Source organism: Bos taurus, chromosome 2 (assembly GCF_002263795.3).
Source record: "Bos taurus isolate L1 Dominette 01449 registration number 42190680 breed Hereford chromosome 2, ARS-UCD2.0, whole genome shotgun sequence".
NCBI classification, from domain to species: domain Eukaryota; kingdom Metazoa; phylum Chordata; class Mammalia; order Artiodactyla; family Bovidae; genus Bos; species Bos taurus.
The window spans coordinates 67,620,125-67,637,987 of NC_037329.1; the positions used below are offsets into that span (position 1 = coordinate 67,620,125).

The following is a 17,863-nucleotide window of genomic DNA, read 5'->3' on the forward strand; positions in this document are numbered from 1 at the left end:
AATTATCTCTAGTAAAGACATACATTTAAGTGTGGATAGATATTGTTAAATTTCCACTGATGTTCCTTTGTTGGGATTGCTGTTGTTGCTAATGATGATGTTGATATTATTGAAAGACTTTCAATGTTTTGGAAGAATCTGTAATGTTTTCATATTAAAATTCCTTCCTGAATCCTCAAGCACAAGGTTATTATTACTGCTGCCCTATTTAAGAAGGAATTACCAGGAAAGTTTGGAGCATAAGGAGATGTGTTCCACTTTACAATTTGAAGGAATCTTGTCATTGTTTCTTTTCATCAATAGATCTGTGAGTTGAACTGGATAGAATGAGAGAGATTTTCTAAATATTGTTTCATTTATCATGATTAAATAAATCACCAATTTATTTTTTTTTTTTTGATAAAAGACCCCAACTTGTAGTTTTTCTTGAAGTTTGCTGTTACCAAAATTGTATCTAGTATGGTTATCCATCTCTTGAAAAAGTGAAAGTCACTCAGTCATATCCGACTCTTTGCCAACCCATGTAGCCTACCAGGCTCCTCTGTCCCTGGAATTCTCCAGGCAAGAGTACTGGAGTGGGTGGCCATTTCCTTCTCCAGGATTAATCTCTTAAGTATGCAAAATAGTAGCTTCCCTAGTAGCTCAGTTGGTAAAGAATCTGCCTGCAATGCAGGAGACCCAGCTTCTATCCCTGGGTAGGGAAGATCCTTGGAGAAGGAAATGAAAACCCACTCCAGTACTCTTGGACAGAGGAGCCTCGCGGGTTACAGTCCTTGAGATCACAACGAATCGGACACTACTGTGTGATTAGTATATATACATATTAGTGTATGCAAAATATTACCTCAAACCTAAATCAACTTTGTACTATAAGAAAAAGATTATTAAGTAGATGAAACATTGTTGTTGAAAATGTGGATTTAGAAGCTTCAATACCTAGTACCATGTAATTTCTAAATCATAACTGGGTATTGATATGATAGGGAAAGAAACAGCCATTAGTAACTGAAAGCAATGAAAAATATGCATTAAATAAAAACAAATTAAAAGGAAATAAGTAATGAAATACTTAGTTATTCAGCTAATATTCTGCAATATGAAAGTGTAAAAAAATGTTTCCTAATATTTTTGGTTTATTTGCATGTTTCCTGATACAGATTTACATTTTTGAAAATAATATCTACTATCAACCTGATATAAAGAGTAGTTCATTGCGACTGACATCTTCTGGAAAAGAAGGAATTATTTTTAATGGAATTGCTGACTGGTTATATGAAGGTGAGTTGAATAGATTTAGCTTCAAAATCATACAAATGACATATTTTTATATAATCTATAAGAAAAATCTGTTCATTCTGGAGCAATACTTAGAACACTATTTCTTCTCCTCATTTCCTTTCAAAATTGCCTTCATGCTTTCATATCTTTGTATTGCTCATATTTTGACTGGTTATAATTTACATGATTCCCTGTTTGAGACATATATATATATATTTATATATATTAATACACATACATATTGTTCAGGTTAAATAGATCTTATGCATGGTATTATTGAGGCATAAAATTTGAGAAAAAGGAAGTCACCAAGAACCAAGAAGCAGTAACCTTAAAAATAATCTGGGATTTCAATTATTTTTCCACTATTAAATGGGGAAACTTATACAGCTTTTCAAGCAATGAAGTGCCAAGATTAGATCTTCCTCATAAATAGATCATTTTAGCTACCGTGTAAGGTGGAATTGAATAGCAAAAAGAACCATTGAACAACCAGAAGTCTTTTCCTATGTTCTATCAAAAGAGAATGAGCAATAGGACTAGGGTTAAAGCAGTAAAAAGGAAAGAAGATTCTAAAATTGATGAGGCAGTCAAATAGGTAGATCTTAATGTTTAAAAGGATGAAATGAGTTGAAGAAGTCAGGAATGATTCTTCGACTTCTGGTTGGATCACTAGTAAATATGGTGGTAGCAGACACAGTGAGCAGACATTCAGAAGGAACACTGACTCAGCAGAAGAGGAATAATCTAGCGGGAACACTGGTGCTTCTCAATGTGCTGGTATGCTCACTGGGTGACAAAGTAGGATCCTTTACACAGAAGAAATTTTGAATTAACTGGGAGTAAACTTAATGTACAGTGTACTGAATTGACCATTGATCAAGATGATTCAGGCCTCTGTCTTTTAGGGAAAGCTTCATGAAGTTTATGGAATTACATATTTGAGGAAATTGTAAGGAGATAAATCAAAGACCATTATTTGAGAAATAGAGCTACTTTCTTAATTAGAGAATAGAAACCTATATATTGGGGCTGAAACTGAAAAATGTGTTGGGTAAAGGCAGGACCAATGGGTAACAAAAACTTTCAAGACTACACAGTAGGTCGGACACTTTCCAAAAAACAGGAAAATGGGAAAATTATGGTTTTTGCTATTCAAATTAAAGTTACACCTTTGGTCATATATTCTACATATACTAGGAAATTTCAGATATGCTGTGTGAGTTAATTCTTACAATCCTAGTGTATTATTTACTGAAGAAACCAAGACTCAAGGAGGATAGGTTTCTTGCGCATGACCTCAGCTTCATGAGGGCAGAGCTGGGGCTTGAATGTGTGTCTTCAAAGCCAGTTCTTCATCCTTGGCTACTCTTTCTGTTACAGTGGAAGGCCTTTCAGTGTTCTCCAAAGGATGATATGCATTATGGACACAAGGTGTTAGATTTCTCTGGTCTGTTTCATCAACCAGACTCTGAACTCTACTGTCCATGGACTTACCTCAACTCTTGCTTCATTTCCAAGAGAAGGGACCCTCCCAAGGGAATCTGTATTAAGGTCTGGCAGAGGGATCTAGGCAATTCAGATGCCATTGAGTTTTCCCTCAACATTTTGCCTGCCATCCTCAATCTATGCTTCAAGAGTCCCACATGGACCTTAATAATATAATAATAATAATATAATATAACTTACTATTACTCAGTCAGACACGACTGAGCAATTGAATTATTTTACTTGTCCAATGTGCCATCAGCTCCCAGAATCCAGACCCTCTCTTTTCCCTTCAATATGCTCGTGAAAATATAGTACTTTCTGTTAGGAATGCATGTGACCTTTAATGGGAGCTTCCCAGGTGACTCAGTGGTAAAGAATCTGCCTGCAGTGCAGAAGACACTGGTTTGATCCCTGGGTTGAGAAGATCTCCTGGAGGAGGAAATGGCAACCCACTCTAGTATTCTTGCCTGGAGAATCCCATGGACAGAGGAGCCTGGTGGGCTACAGTCCATGGGGTTGCAAACAGTCAGACACAACTGGCAACTGAGCATGCATGATTTTAATAGTATGTGTGTCTTACTCTAGTGTGGAAATTTTTTTTATTACTTTCCAGAAATCAACTACAATATGAATTAGTGTGTGGGGGAAACCCAGGAAGTAACATGTACCATTTCGACTTACTTTTTTTTTTTAATTGAAATGTACCTTCTATAATTACAGGAAAAAAAAGTTTGGAAGAATCACATTAAAGATAATAAAATATTTTAAGGCAAATTTTAAGTGCATTAATTTTTTAGGACTTAATTTTTTAGGGCCAGGCCAATGTGTGAGTGTAGCTATTGCTTCCAACCACTGTCACTAAAGTAGTCTTTAAAAGTCTTTTAAAAGTGCAATTGTTTCCATGTCTAGTATTATTCAATTCCTAAGGAAAGTAAAAGCAAATAAAATATAATGTGTTTTAAAAAGTTGGTGAAGTTCAGAAGAAAAATAGAACTTTGTGCTAAAAATGAAACATTTTAAATATAATTTACACAACGCACCTCAAATCTTATTCATATAAATTGACATATTTAACAAAATAAAATATCAGATCAATGTTTTGTTTAAAAAGGTAGAGTTCACAGTTGCCAAGTTTACAAATTTGAAAGTTTCTATGAAGTATTGAATCTGTTAAATAGAAACAAAAAATGACTTAAGTTCTATTATTTGAATGTATAGAATAATGGAACTAATATGCCTACATGATTTACAAATATATTTTAGAATCTCATATTTTAAAGTAATCCTTCTTTGAAATTCAATTCAACAGTTATTGAGCACAGATATCTGTCAGGCATTATCTGAGAGCAATATCATGAGGAATATGAGCCTCTATGTTTTGGATATTTCCAACTTAGTGAAGTGAAAGACTGTAAACAGCTATTATATAATGAACCATCTGGAGCATGGTAAATAGAAATAGAACTATTGTTGTTCAGTCACTAAGTCGCATCCAACTCTTTGTGACCCCATGGACTGCAGCACAGCAGGTCTCCCTGTCCCTCACTATATCCCAGAGTTTGCCCAAATTTGTGTCTATTAAATCAGTGATGCTATCCAACCACCTCATCCTCTCCCTCCCTCTTCTTTTGCCTTCAGTCTTTCCCAGCATCAGGGTCTTTTCCAATGAGTCAGGTCTTTGTATTAGGTGGCCAAAGTATTGGAGCTTCAGCTTCAGCATCAGTCCTTTCAATGGATATTCAAGGTTGATTTCCTTAAGGACTGACTGGTTTGATCTCCTTGCTGTGCAAGGCACTCTCAAGAGTCTTCTCCAGCACCACAATTTGAAAACATCAATTCATTGGCTCTCAGCCTTCTTTATGGTCCAACTCTCACATACATACATGACTGCTGGAAAGATTATAGCTTTGACTATACAGACCTTTGTTGCCAAAGTGATGTCTTTGCTTTTTAATATGTTGTCTAGGTATATCATAGCTTTCCTTCCAAGAAGCAAGTGTCTTCTAATAGAACTATATGTCATCATATTAAATATATGCATAAGTAGAGTTAATTCTGATGGGTTGGGGGAATATAGAGGGGTTTTATAGAAGAAAGAGTTTTTGCACTGAACTCTAAGAATGACAAAAATAAAGAAATGAGACTTAAAAAAATTTCAAGATAAACAATATCCTTGTCAACAAACTAGGATTGTTAATTTTTTGTTATTTGGTAAGAACAATGTGAAATGCCTATATTCATTTCACTTGTACCTTTTCATAGACACAGGGAATCACATTTACCCATTAATTGATTCAAAAAATAGTTACTGAGTTTTTACTAAATCCCAGTAAAACTGAACTGTGACAGATAAAAGGAAAATTAATTAGAGATGCAGCCATGGAAGCCAGAGGAAGATATGGTAAACAATGATGCTAAATCCAAGGTCAAAACAGCTAAGGATTCCAAAGTTGCTGTTGGATTTGCTATCAGAATTTGATAAGAGCAAAATCAGCCAATTGGTGGTGCCATAAGCAAGATCTCAGTGGATGGAAGTGTAAATGGGAAGCAAGAGGTTTTGAACATAGACAATACTTTCAAAAAGTTGACAATAAGATACAAACAGTAAGGGGAAAACTCAACCACAAATTACAGGTCAGTAACATCCTCAGGAAATCCTATGTAAATGTATAAACTCAAATGGATAAAATCAGCTTACTTTTCAGAAATGTTAATCTGAACCCTATGATCATATATGAGTTAGTTTTCAGTGAATGCTTTGTGTTTAGGCTATATTTTTAAGTGTTTGTGATATAAAACAACATGTGTTGAAAACTCCATCTGCTCTGCAGTAAGATTTTCTAAATCAGTATAATAGAGACAATGAAACGGAATGGGATGCGATTTGTAAAATTCATTGTTTGTAAATAGTATGATATAATTACAGGAAGTTTAAATCCATGAGTAAAAGTCGCTCTGAGTTGCAATTAAAGAACTGCCTTGTCCAAGAGGACTTTTAAACAAATTCATATTAAAGATTTTTTCATTTATCTCCTTTCTATTTGGTTAGGTTTATTTTTATACCTGAAGGAAGTCACATTACTCTTTGTACTACTTTGCTATTTTGGCATTTTTGTGAGGAGAAACTTTAGGCCTAAGTCACTCTAAAATAAATAAGAGCGGATAGTGTCTAGTTTCTATTGAATAATGCCCTCAAATTGGAGACCTTCTTTTCTTGGAAAGTACTTGTGTATACATACTTCATTCTTGCCTGGAGAATCCCAGGGACCAGGAGCCTGGTGGGCTGCAGTCCATGGGGTCACACAGAGTCCGACACGACTGAAGCGACTTAGCAGCAGCAGCAGCAGCAGCAGCAGCAGCAGCATACATACTTCAGCACCCAGGACAGTACCTGTTTCTTAGAAACCCTGAGTGTTGATTTTGGGCAACACACTATCTCTCTGTACCTACAAGTCTCATAAGACTTAAGGTTAAACACTCAATTGTCATTTAGCATGTTTTTTCTTCAGTGTGTTATGTGGATGACTCAGGTCTCTTCATCTGAATTTTAAGTTATTAAGTAAATCAGTGTCAGGATCACTACTGGAAAAAATAAAAAGTCACTATCAAAATAGTATTCAGCTTTATCTATGAAGGAGCCATTTAAAAATGACAAGGAATATCTAACCTGGGACTAGTAATAATTCAGCCATTAAAATCTGAAGAGGTGTGGCAGCTGTTACTAGGACCTAGAAGGAGGGAAATGCGTGATTTTCACAGTTCTAGAAGCAGTAAGCTTTGGTTGAGGAACAGAGCCAGACCTACATGACTTCATGGGTGGGAACCAAAGGAATAAATGCCATGTACTAACTTCTTTTCTCTTTATTTGATTTGCCTGGTTTCATATTGGCCATACTTAGACTAGACACCATGGGAATATTCTTTTCCAGTGAAAAGGTTGTGGTGTCAAAATAAGAGCATGCAAAGTCCCATCTGGTACTGTTTCATTGTAGAGTAATATTAGTCCAGTAATATTCCTGTATGAAATTGATAGCTACAGACAAATACTTGTGTTCTTCATAGAAGATTTGGGGGTAAATGCCCCTATTAAGAAAAAAAAACTTATCATAAGACTTTAATTGGTAATCAAAACACCTTCAACTATTCATTCTTTTTCCCCTTTATCTTCTGCCAGCATTTAGAATAGACAGGCTATTTACCTGGTGCATCAAACCAAGACTTTATTCCTGATGAATCTTATTCCTTTGCTTCCTCTTCTTAATTAGGTTGCAACCATTTTAGTTTTCCATTAAAATGGAAATTGCAGTATGGAAATGTAGAATTGGAAAATTAGATGGAATTATACCAGAGAATACTTGTGAATCTGCTAAATTCCAAATAGATTCTTCCTTGTACTTTTTTTTTTTTTATAGTAAAGGCACATTATCTTCCTGGCAATGAGATTAAATCCTTGGACCCAGCACAGTGACTATTTTTTCTGTCAGTTTTTTTGCCCCCAGTCATACTGAGCCCAGAATGGTCAGAGAGAAATTTCAGTTTTCAATTCAGAGGAACAGAATTATGGCTTTGTTCCTTGTTGATGCAATCCTCCTTTGGGCATGAGGATTTCTAAACCCACCAAGCATATTATCATGAAAATAAGAAACAGAATGTGCCCAATGGATTACTGGTGTGATAGTGAAAGAGAACATTACACTTTTACCGCTTAACCTAGACCTATGCTTCCTAGTAATTCAGGAGGAACACAGAGCCTCCTCTGCTGTGGGTGTACTCAAGTGGACATTAAGTAGGACACTAATATCTGTAGGATAACATCCCAACTTCAGGAATATTTTCAAACAAATAGTGCCAAAATTGAGATAGGGCCGGCTGTTTTACTCTTCTGTCAAGCCAGGTATGTACAGCTAATGAGGGACATGATGAAATCAGTGAATCCCATTTGAGCCCATTGCCCCTCTTTTTGCTATAAATAGTTACTGTTTGGAGGTGGCATAGTGTGAGTTATTGTGGCAATGGATAAGTTATTCTGTAAACCCATGAAGAGCGGAACTGATAGGACTAAAGGCAGCAAATGCACAACCATACCTAGACCATGTGTCTATCTCTGTAATAGCAGTGCTACCCCTTCTTCATGGGAGAGTTTCCATGTAGTCCACCTGTCATCAGGTAGTCAACTGGGTCTTCTGGTAAATAATGGCATGTGAAGAGTTTATTAATGATCACTATTATTGACAGGTCATGGTGGCGCACTGACATGCACTTGGTCGCCATACTGTGATTGGATCATTAAGAACCTCTTCTGCTATGGATATGCTCTGATCGACATTAAGCTGGACACTAGTATCTTCAAATGTTTATATTTTTACACCTTCTGACAAGTCCATACACTTACCTTTCCCTAGACTTCCTGTCACTAATTCTGTAATTTTACTTTTCTCTATCCCTGACCAGGTGGACTCTTTTATTAGTTCCTGTGCAGAAGTCTGGATGGCCCCATGCTTTAATCCAAGTCTCCTTCCACAAGAAGTGGAAAATATATATCTTGTTCAAAAGCCTTCCAGCTGGGGGAGTTTATGTTTGTTATAGTCTTTTAATATCACTCCTGAATCAGATTATAGTACAGTGAAGTGAAAGTTTCTCAGTCGTGTCTGACTCTTTGCAACCCCATGGACTTCTCTAAGCCAGAGTACTGGAGTGGGTAGCCTTTCTCTTCTCCAGGGGATCTTCCCAACCCAGGGATCGAACCCAGGCCTCCTGCATTGCAGGCAAATTCTATACCAGCTGTGCTACAAGGGAAGCAGAGCCTGTCTAATTCCAATGTGCTGAAGTACATCATGCAAACCTGCCCATAAACCAGGCTTGCATTTATTCCTCCTCTGCCAGTTTATGTTAGAAAACACACCCTGAGGCACAGATGTGAAATAGAAGAAAGAGGATAAAGTAGAGGATGCCTGTATATAGAGTTCACCTATATGTTCTGATCTAGTTCTATATAAACCCCTTCTATCTTATAGTGGAATATAGCTGTATATGTTTAGTTTTGTGGTCACTGAATCAGATAGAAATCAGTTCATAACTGGTAGTTTGGTTGCATCGTCACTTGGCATCCCATGGTCAGGGTTACCATAGCTCAATAGAGAGCTGCCTTTGAATTGGGGAATATTTATCAGCACAGGAGAAAATGGCCTTTCTGTAAACCGTGTAATGCCTGTGGTTCAATGGTCATATGGTAATTGTCAGGAGTTGCACACAAAATCAGTTTGCCATGGATGCTTATATCACCATCATATCTCTGGGTCACAAGGTGAAGATGGTAGGGAAGGTTGTACCATGGCCCTGATATGGTACACAACCTTCTCCTGCTCAGGTTCTACTCAGAACTGGCAGCTTTACAGGTTTAAGTGAAGTGAAAGTTGGTCAGTCATGTCTGCCTCTTTGTGACCCCATGGATTGTAGCTGCCAGGCTCCTCTGTCCATGAAATTCTCCAGGGAAAAATACTGGAATGTATCGCCATTTCCTTCTCTGGGGACCTTCCTGAACCAGGGATTGAACCTGGGTCTCCTGCATTGCAGGCAGATTCTTTACCATCTGAGTCACCAGGGAACCTGGGAGCAAAACCGGCCAACATGTGTGAATATGGTTTATGTTCTTCAAAATCCTGAGTCCAGGACCTCTACACATTTTTTTAAAATTTTTTAAATTATGCAAATATGATGACACATTTACAGAAGAAAATACAGAACAAGGTTATATAGTTCCACTATATATAGCAATTAATTTTAAGTCAATAAACTAAGATTTTTAGTTGGAGTTTCAATATCAAGCTCTCAAAAATTAATAGAATGAAAGACAGAAAAGTAGAAGGATATAATAGATGTGAAAAAGCACTATGAACTAATTCAACATACTTAAGGTTTATATAATTTTCACACAATAGCAGCATACAAAATCTATTCAAGTTCCCATAGACTAAACCAAGGGACAGTGGAACATATCCAGGAACATAAAACAAGATGCAAAAATTTCATGGTCTAAAGATATTGAAATCGTACAGAGTCTGTTCTCTTATCACTGTGGAATTATGTTAGAAATTAAGTGTAGGCCCTCTAAACTTTTAAAGAAATACAATCCAAATAAATCTTCTCTCACTTGATAAGAGATATCCTACTCTTCCCTAGGGATGCCAATTCATAGGCTTTACAGGAATTCATTTTATACTCTGCCTTTATGCAGAGCAGGTCTAGCTCCCTTGGATAGAGGTTGCCTCAGTCAGCAAGAAGATTTGTGGAAATTTTGAGGTTCAAAATCTTTAGCCAACATTCCATTGTAAAACTGGTTATTCATGAGACTGGTCCAAAAAGCATTGAGTGTGCTGCACACATCTACCTAAGCATTCTTATACTGTGTCAACTCCAAATACTTCCCCAGTACTGCTCTCAGCTCTAAAACCCATAGTTTGTGATTCAGCTCTGCAGTACAACTTAGACCTCAGCCACATCTGCCCTTCCATCAGATGTGGGACCTCTCACCACAGAAGAGAGGAATACCAAAGTTGTTATGGCTACCTTTTGTGTTTTCCTGATTTAGTGGTCATGATTTCAATTTCTGTTTATCTCTATGTAATCCCTCTGAGGTCTCGTAAAAACTCACAGTCTTTACAGTTGCCCTTGCTGCAACAGCTGAGTGTCACAACCACTTGTCCTTCCAACACTTTTCCTCTCTAGCTGCATTTCATCCTATGTCATCACCAGTGACAATTGATTATTTGTGATTCCAAACCTCACTATGGACTATCTATGCTCCAGTTCCCCCAAGAAATTTTATTATCACATAAAAGATATACATATAGATAGACAGATATAGATTAACATCAACATATAGATGTAGATAGATACAGATACATCTCCAACCTAGTCTCAGAATCTAAATTTGAAGCTCTCTTTTCTGGGTCTTAAAAGGAAAAGAGTTAGCATATTCAATAATTTGAAAGGGGTTTATTTACAAAAAGATAAATAGCAGAACTATAATCTAGACTAATAGCAGCCAGGCAATGATGACCTCTATGGTAACAGAAGTGAGCCATTATCAGATACAAAAGGAGAAAATTGTGTAGATGAGGCTGCATTGATGGGAGAGTAGCATCATTTAACATACACAGCAAGTCTTGGGTGATATTACAGGTCATAGTCAAGGGAATGCATATAGCCATTTCACTCGTCTTCTTATAATGTCTTGCCAAAGGACCAGAATGGCCATACTCTAGAGTGCATGGGAGCTCTTTGGATAGAGTTCATACAAGTTAATTTCCTGGGCCAGAAATCAGATATATTAATGTGGATAGTGGATCTTGGGTCACACAAAAGGTATGTAGTATATTTTTATTTCCTTAGAGTTTAAAATAGTTTAATCTGCAGGGTATTCAACTAGTTTGATGATAAGAGGATGGAAATGTGACTGAATGCAAATATGAATGATGACACAGATATGATTAGTGTCATATTTCAGTCTTCAACTACTCTTCTCCTCTTCTTATTCCTTTTACTTCCATTGTACTTTCACCTCTGTTCAAATTGCTGGCAATCCACAAAATCCTAACTTCACTGCTTTCTTCTTTCCTTCCTTTGCCTCTGGTTTTCCTGAGACTGAAAGGGTAACCTGAAAATAGAGAATTCTCCATGAAATTGAATCAAGTCCACCACACTGTGTAGAAAATATTTATGTACAATGGAGATTTCAAGGACAGACATTTGTGGGTCAATGAGCCCACATCTACAGTTGGTTTCAAACTAACACTCATTTATTCTAGAGGAACTTCTGCATTCTCACATCGCCCACTGGTGGTCACCAGATGGAGAAAGGCTCGCCTTCCTAATGATAAATGATTCCTTGGTGCCTAACATGGTTATCCCTCGGTTTACTGGAGCTTTGTATCCCAAAGGAAAGCAGTATCCATATCCTAAGGTAAGTCCTGTGGGAATGCTAGTTTGTTCCCCTTCTCTCTGCACCAGTGAGTTGATCAATAGTATTCTTGGTTCAGAAACAAGTTGTCTTGGGAGAATTAAAGAAACCCCCTTACTTGTCGACAGACTTACAATTTTAAGAGCACGCGATAGTCTATCCACTGTGTTTGCATAGGCACAGGTGAAGATGATTCAAGATTGCAGGAGCTTCTGCTTCATTTCTTTCCCTTTGATGCTCTCAGTCTTTATCTCTCACTTTCACAGTTAAAAAGAGAGTGAGAAAACATAAGTCAGCACTGATGCCAGGGCAAAGGTTTCTCCAAGGTATATTCTGTGAGTTGTTTATCACAGTCAAATAAGCTGGGAATTCTCAGTTAATAAAAACATCTAGTTTTTTTCAGATGATTTCTCAGAGCAGTTAATATACTGTATGCTAATGTGTATTATAAATCTCATAAAAAGTAGACTAAGCATAAAGGATCTCCAGTAAGGAATAGACTAAACATAAAGAATCACCAATAAAGAATAGACTAAGCCTAGAGAATTTATTAGTGTTAATATTAACATCAGTATTCTTTTGGCAGAGCATACTCTGGAACATACTTTATAAAATGCTGGGCAGAGCCATAGTCAGGCATAGCTGGAATAGCTGGAATTGTTGTATTGTGTGAAGTGAATATGGAACTCTTGCCCAGATAGCAAAACTATTTTTTCTATGAGTAGCACAATTTCTCTTATTCCTAATGCTAAGTCCACAGGCCCTGACTCCACCAATCCATTCTTGCCATATCCTCTGTGAAAACAAACTGATACTGAAGAACAAATAATGGATATCTTTTTAAGGAGTGATAGTGAGTTCTCATGATGAAAATTTATTATAAGTATTTTTCTTCAAAAGTGTTTAAATATTTTAATGTGATGAAAAGTTGCTCAGTCGTGTCCGACTCCTTGCTACTTCATGGACTGTAGCCTACCAGGCTCCTCCGTCCATGGGATTTTCCAGGCAAGAATATGGAGTGGGTTGCCATTTCCATCTCCAACCTTTGCATCTTTCATGAAACTAGAAAGAAGTCATATTCAGCATGGAGGTTTAGAAAAATCCCGCTCTTCTTCTGATACCCTGAAGTCAGCCTTGGTCAACCACAGAGTATATGCTCAGTAACAAGGTCATAAATCAATTTGCCTTTTGAGTCTCTTGGTATATTTTTATTCAGCAAAGCTACTTTTAAGTGTTGGGTAAGGCCTCTGAAAGCAGGCTGCAGAAACATCTGGAGTGTATTGGCTTTTCTCTTATATGTCATTTTTAATTAATCTCATTCTTGCTTTAAAGCTAATTTTCCCCATGTTTACAAAAAAAAAAAAGAAAAAGTGAGGTAGCCCTAGACATTAGTCATGTAAAGAAGTCTTATAGAAAACTTTTAAATTCCAGTTTACACATTTTAACTCTTAAGGAGGTAAGAGGTGGCTGTTGATTTTATTTAGAAGCTGTTTTTAAGCCATTTCTTTAGTGAGTTGTACTTTGTGTTTACAAAGTACAATAGATTGTACCTTTAAATGTACGCATTACCTTAACTGCTATGCAGAGTACTGGAAAAATTATGCATCACATGCATTCTTTACTTCTGCAATGAAGGTGTGGACGGTAGGAAGGGGAGGTGACTGCTGATATTCCTGTCATCCACAAGACTCCTGGGGACAGGAGGAAGGAAAGGAGTGAATATTAAGAGGGATGAGAAGACTATTTGCTCATGGAGAGTCTGTGCTTTCTCTCTCCCCATCCCATCTTCCTTCCGGTAGGCTGTAATATCAGTGTGACTGACTGGCAGCTATGGAAGGCAGCAGGATTGAGAAGAAGCTGATTCCACCATTCTGAAATATCATTTTTAGGCCATTTTCTGGGCATAGATCTGAAAACACATATACTCAACGCTCCTCAGGAAAATATGGCAGTTTGACCTAGCAACAAAATAATTATATCTCCCAAGACGTTTTTATGGTACTTCATGTAAAATCTTTATGTCTTCTCCAGTTGTGGATTTACCCATATTTTATGGATGACAGCTTATGCCAGTATAACATACCTGCACCTTTATTTTTACCAGAAAAAAAGTGAAAAGACTTCTGAAATAGATTCTCATCCCATTGGATTTACTTATAATGAAAGTTCACCTGACCATGTAAATACAAAATGAATAATAGGTCTTTGTTGTGGAAACAACATGTCAATAGGCAGGACAGTCACTCAGGATGTTCAGTGTGCACTACATGAAGGGCATAAAGTCAAATCTGGGGAAGGGGCCACTTTCTATAATTAATTTCCCAAGAGAAGTGGGGATTTTAGGATTCACAGAAAAGCCATATGTCATAGCTGCATCGTCAAGTTGCCTTCTCTGTTACAGACTTGGTGCTTGAACTTGGACACTCCTAGGCCTTAAAATTTTATTGTCTGTGGCAAACAAATGGAAATATAAAAACATTTGAGAAAATCTAAATAAGTTAGCAGTAAAGCAGAAGATTCTGTGTTGACAAACCTAGACCATGTATTGTTATTTATGCTATCATTTAATTAATATTTTTTAATAGTAAGTAGGCATAAAATAAAAATAATGTTTATGTATTAATTGGGTAAATCATGTATGCTAATAATATGCTATATATTTTCATAGAGACATTTCACTTTTTTTCTTTATTTGGCCCTCTTCACAATTGCCTCTGGTTTACAAATGGGCAAAATAAGGCTCTAAAAGGCTATGTCCTTTTATAAAAGTCATAGTTATTTTGAGAACAGAGAAATAACTCAAATTTATTGATTCTGTCTCTCTCTCTGTAAAACTACCAGAGGTTAACTTGTATCTCAGAAGATGTAGCTAGAATCAAAATATCTCCTTGTCAAGTTAACTAATAGATGTGGAGCTCTGGTGGCTCCATTAAGTACAAATGACTCAGCTCTGTATGAGTAACTTTCATAGACAGCATCAAACATGTTACGTGTGCGTGCTCAGTCGCTCTGGTTCTGTCCAACTGTATGTGACCCAGCAGACTGTAGCCCAACAGGCTCCTCTGCCCTTGGGATTCTACAGACAAGAATACTGGAATGAGTTGCCATACCCTCCTCCAGGGGATCTTCCCGACCCAGGGATCAAATCCACATCTCCTGTCTTACAGTGGATTATTTACCACTGAGCCACCAGAGAAGCCCCACATATGCTATATATGTAATAAACGATATATCTCCAGGGGATCAACCTGTGCTTCTTGCATCTCCTGCATTGGCAGGCAGATTCTTGACCACTAGCACCACCTGGGAAGCCTCATATCTAATGCATGATGTGTGTTACATAATAAAGGTCCTGAGTGTATTCATAACTACCGTTGCTGCTGCTGCTGCTAAGTCGCTTCAGTCATGTCCAACTCTGTGAGACCCCATAGACGGCAGCCCACAAGGCTCCCCCATCCCTGGGATTCTCTAGGCAAGAATACTGGAGTGGGTTGACATTTCCTTCTCCAATGCATGAAAGTGAAAAGTCAAAGTGAAGTCGTTCAGTCGTGTCCGACTCTTAGCGACCCATGGACTGCAGCCTACCAGGCTCCTCCGTCCATGGGATTTTCCAGGCAAGAGTACTGGAGTGGGGTGCCATTGCCTTCTCCATAACTACCGTTAAGGAGTATTAAAAATAAAGACAAGACATATAGTGGCCAAAGAGAAAGAGTTCCAAGTCCTCAGGTGGTTGTCACTAGAAATATCTGCAGATACTTAAGGCAACAGAGCTCGAAGAAACTAGTTTTGGGTTTTCATCCTGTTCTCAGAATAAACTTCAGTATCATTTTGAGTCTATTACTGGAATTTTCAAAATCTCATTATTTTCTACTCTGGTTTAAAAAAGAAATGTTTGTTAATTTTTCCACTAACAAATATGTTATTTTGATTTGCTTTTACTTATGCAATAAACTTTCAAAAAGTTGTCCTTTAGACTTTTCAGTAACTCATAGAATTCACACTAAATTGTGCTTCAAATTAAACTAGATTAAAATGAGTGCAGCAAATACCCAATGTGGTCAGATTTCTAATGAAATACTTACACTAAACAAATATATTTGTATTTTACTTAATTCAGCATGATTCAGAACTCATAAAATACCCTATCATTAGCAATTCAGCACAAAAAAGATACACAATTATATCTTAATAACCTCAGGTTAATCTTCTTAATTAAAACATTATCTCGTTTAATGACAATTTGGTTGCCAGTAAAATAAGGTTAATTATTATTGAGGCTTGTGTTTCAGAATCATAGAGGGAGGATTCTGTGGATTTTCAGTCTTTGTAGCAAATTAACTATAAAAGCCCAATAGATGAATCCTCTAATTTGCAAACTATTGAAGCAATTCAAATATTAAAAGGTACAAGTGAATTTGCAATGTGCACTTAATTTCAAAACTCCATGGAAAGAAATCAAATTGAGATTATAGAATTCTAAACAGCTGAATTTTAGAAACAGCTTAATGTTTGGTTTTGGCCACATGGAAGCTAACTGGAATACCAGTTATCCTTACAGTCTTATAGATCAGAAAGAAAAAAAAAAACTGCCTTAATATATGGTAATTACCATGTATATTTTCAACAAAGTATATCATAGAATTATGCATCATTGATGAGTTCACAAAAACTGATCAGATTTAATGTAATTTGTCATTGTCTTTAATCAGTTTACTGAAAGATTAAAAAATATAAACAGAGTAAAAAAAACTAGAAAAATCAGTGTCTAACCATTATATTTAATTCATGAGTTAGTTATTTAAGTAAATGTATACTATTTTGGGCACCTTTGTAAATCATCATTTTTGTTAGTCCATATAACAAAAGTATGAGATGGTTGTTTTCCACAGAAACAAAATCTATTTTGACTCAAAACTTCTGTGACATATTCTCAGAAAAACATTGTCTCATTTTTGATAATCAAATAAAATAATACTTCAGAATCTTTCATGTCCTATCCAATGTCCATATCCAGTAAATAACAGTCAAAATTTGAACCCAGACTTCTCTGATTTGTAAACTGAACCAGTTCTCAAAATGTAGCCCTTTTACTAGCAGTATCAGCCACATCTGGGAAATTATTTGAAGTGCAAATTCTCACATCCCATCCAGACATTAGAAATGCTGCAGGTGGAGCTCAGCAATCATAGGTTTAATAAGCTTTCCAGGACCTCTGGATGATTTTCATGAAAGTTCACCTTTAATAACCGCTGAGCAGGAATATGTATCTATATGTAGATATGCACATATTAATATATAAGTATTTTGTTAACATTTGCATACTAATTATAATTATCCAGAAATCTTGTTAAAGGCCAGGTTCTTAGATCCACACCCCAAGATTCTTATTCTGAGTATGAATATAGGTCCAGTTGGGGCCATGAATTTGTGTTTATAAAATTCTCATTTATTCTGCTGGCTAATGAACAGCATTTTGAATGACATTGCAAAATACTGTGTCCCCACCCTAAATTTTAGCATATTTGATCCAGCTAAAGAAATGATTAGACTCAAAAAATACAGAGAAAGACCAATACTTTCAGGGCAGAACATGGCAGTTTAATTAAAACAAAAGTGATGTGAAAAAGTTACTAAGGGAGGAAGAAGGGTATATTGCTCAAGACAGAGGAACCTAGGCACTGGAGCGTTTCAGAATAAAAAGCTTTACAAAATTTGGCACCAGAGGCTTCTCTGTGAGGCAAGTTCATTGCTTATTTTCCAGGAAGGCCTTTATCATATGAACCATTTTCATAATCTCTGTTTATGGTCACCACATTTCTAAAATGAAAGCTTTTCCAGACTCCTTTCTTTGGATCAAACTCCTGACTTGTGTGTGATACACTTCCACAGATGTACTAGTCAGTTTTTTTTAATGAAGACTGTCTTTTTTCAGAGCAGTTTAAGATTCACAACAAACTTGAGGGGAAGGAAGATATTTGTGCCCTATATAACCCCTTTTGCCACTCAACATCCCCCACTAGTGGGTTTGATACAACTGATGAAACCCCATTGACACATTGTAATCACCCGAAGTCCAGAGTTTGCATTATGGTTCAACCTTGGTTCATGTATTCTATGAATTTGGACAGATGTGTA

The 17,863-nt window shown here is 36.7% G+C and overlaps 1 protein-coding gene and 1 long non-coding RNA gene across 4 annotated transcripts in view; one reads left to right on the forward strand and one right to left on the reverse strand.

The window, feature by feature from the left end:
* The window catches only part of DPP10 (dipeptidyl peptidase like 10), a 1,635,137-nt gene that overhangs the window by 1,497,083 nt on the left and 120,191 nt on the right, over positions 1 to 17,863 (forward strand). For all 3 annotated transcript variants that reach the window (NM_001435101.1, NM_001078070.3, NM_001435102.1), the window contains exons 8-9: positions 1,158 to 1,278; positions 11,577 to 11,731. In NM_001435101.1, coding sequence (NP_001422030.1) covers positions 1,158 to 1,278; positions 11,577 to 11,731 — 276 coding nt within the window. The remainder of the gene's footprint in view (positions 1 to 1,157; positions 1,279 to 11,576; positions 11,732 to 17,863) is intronic.
* Positions 11,045 to 13,396, reverse strand: LOC132343113 (uncharacterized). Its single transcript, XR_009491798.1, has 3 exons — positions 13,298 to 13,396; positions 11,863 to 11,985; positions 11,045 to 11,425 (listed from the first exon to the last, which is right to left on the reverse strand). It is a non-coding gene; the product is annotated as an uncharacterized lncRNA (long non-coding RNA).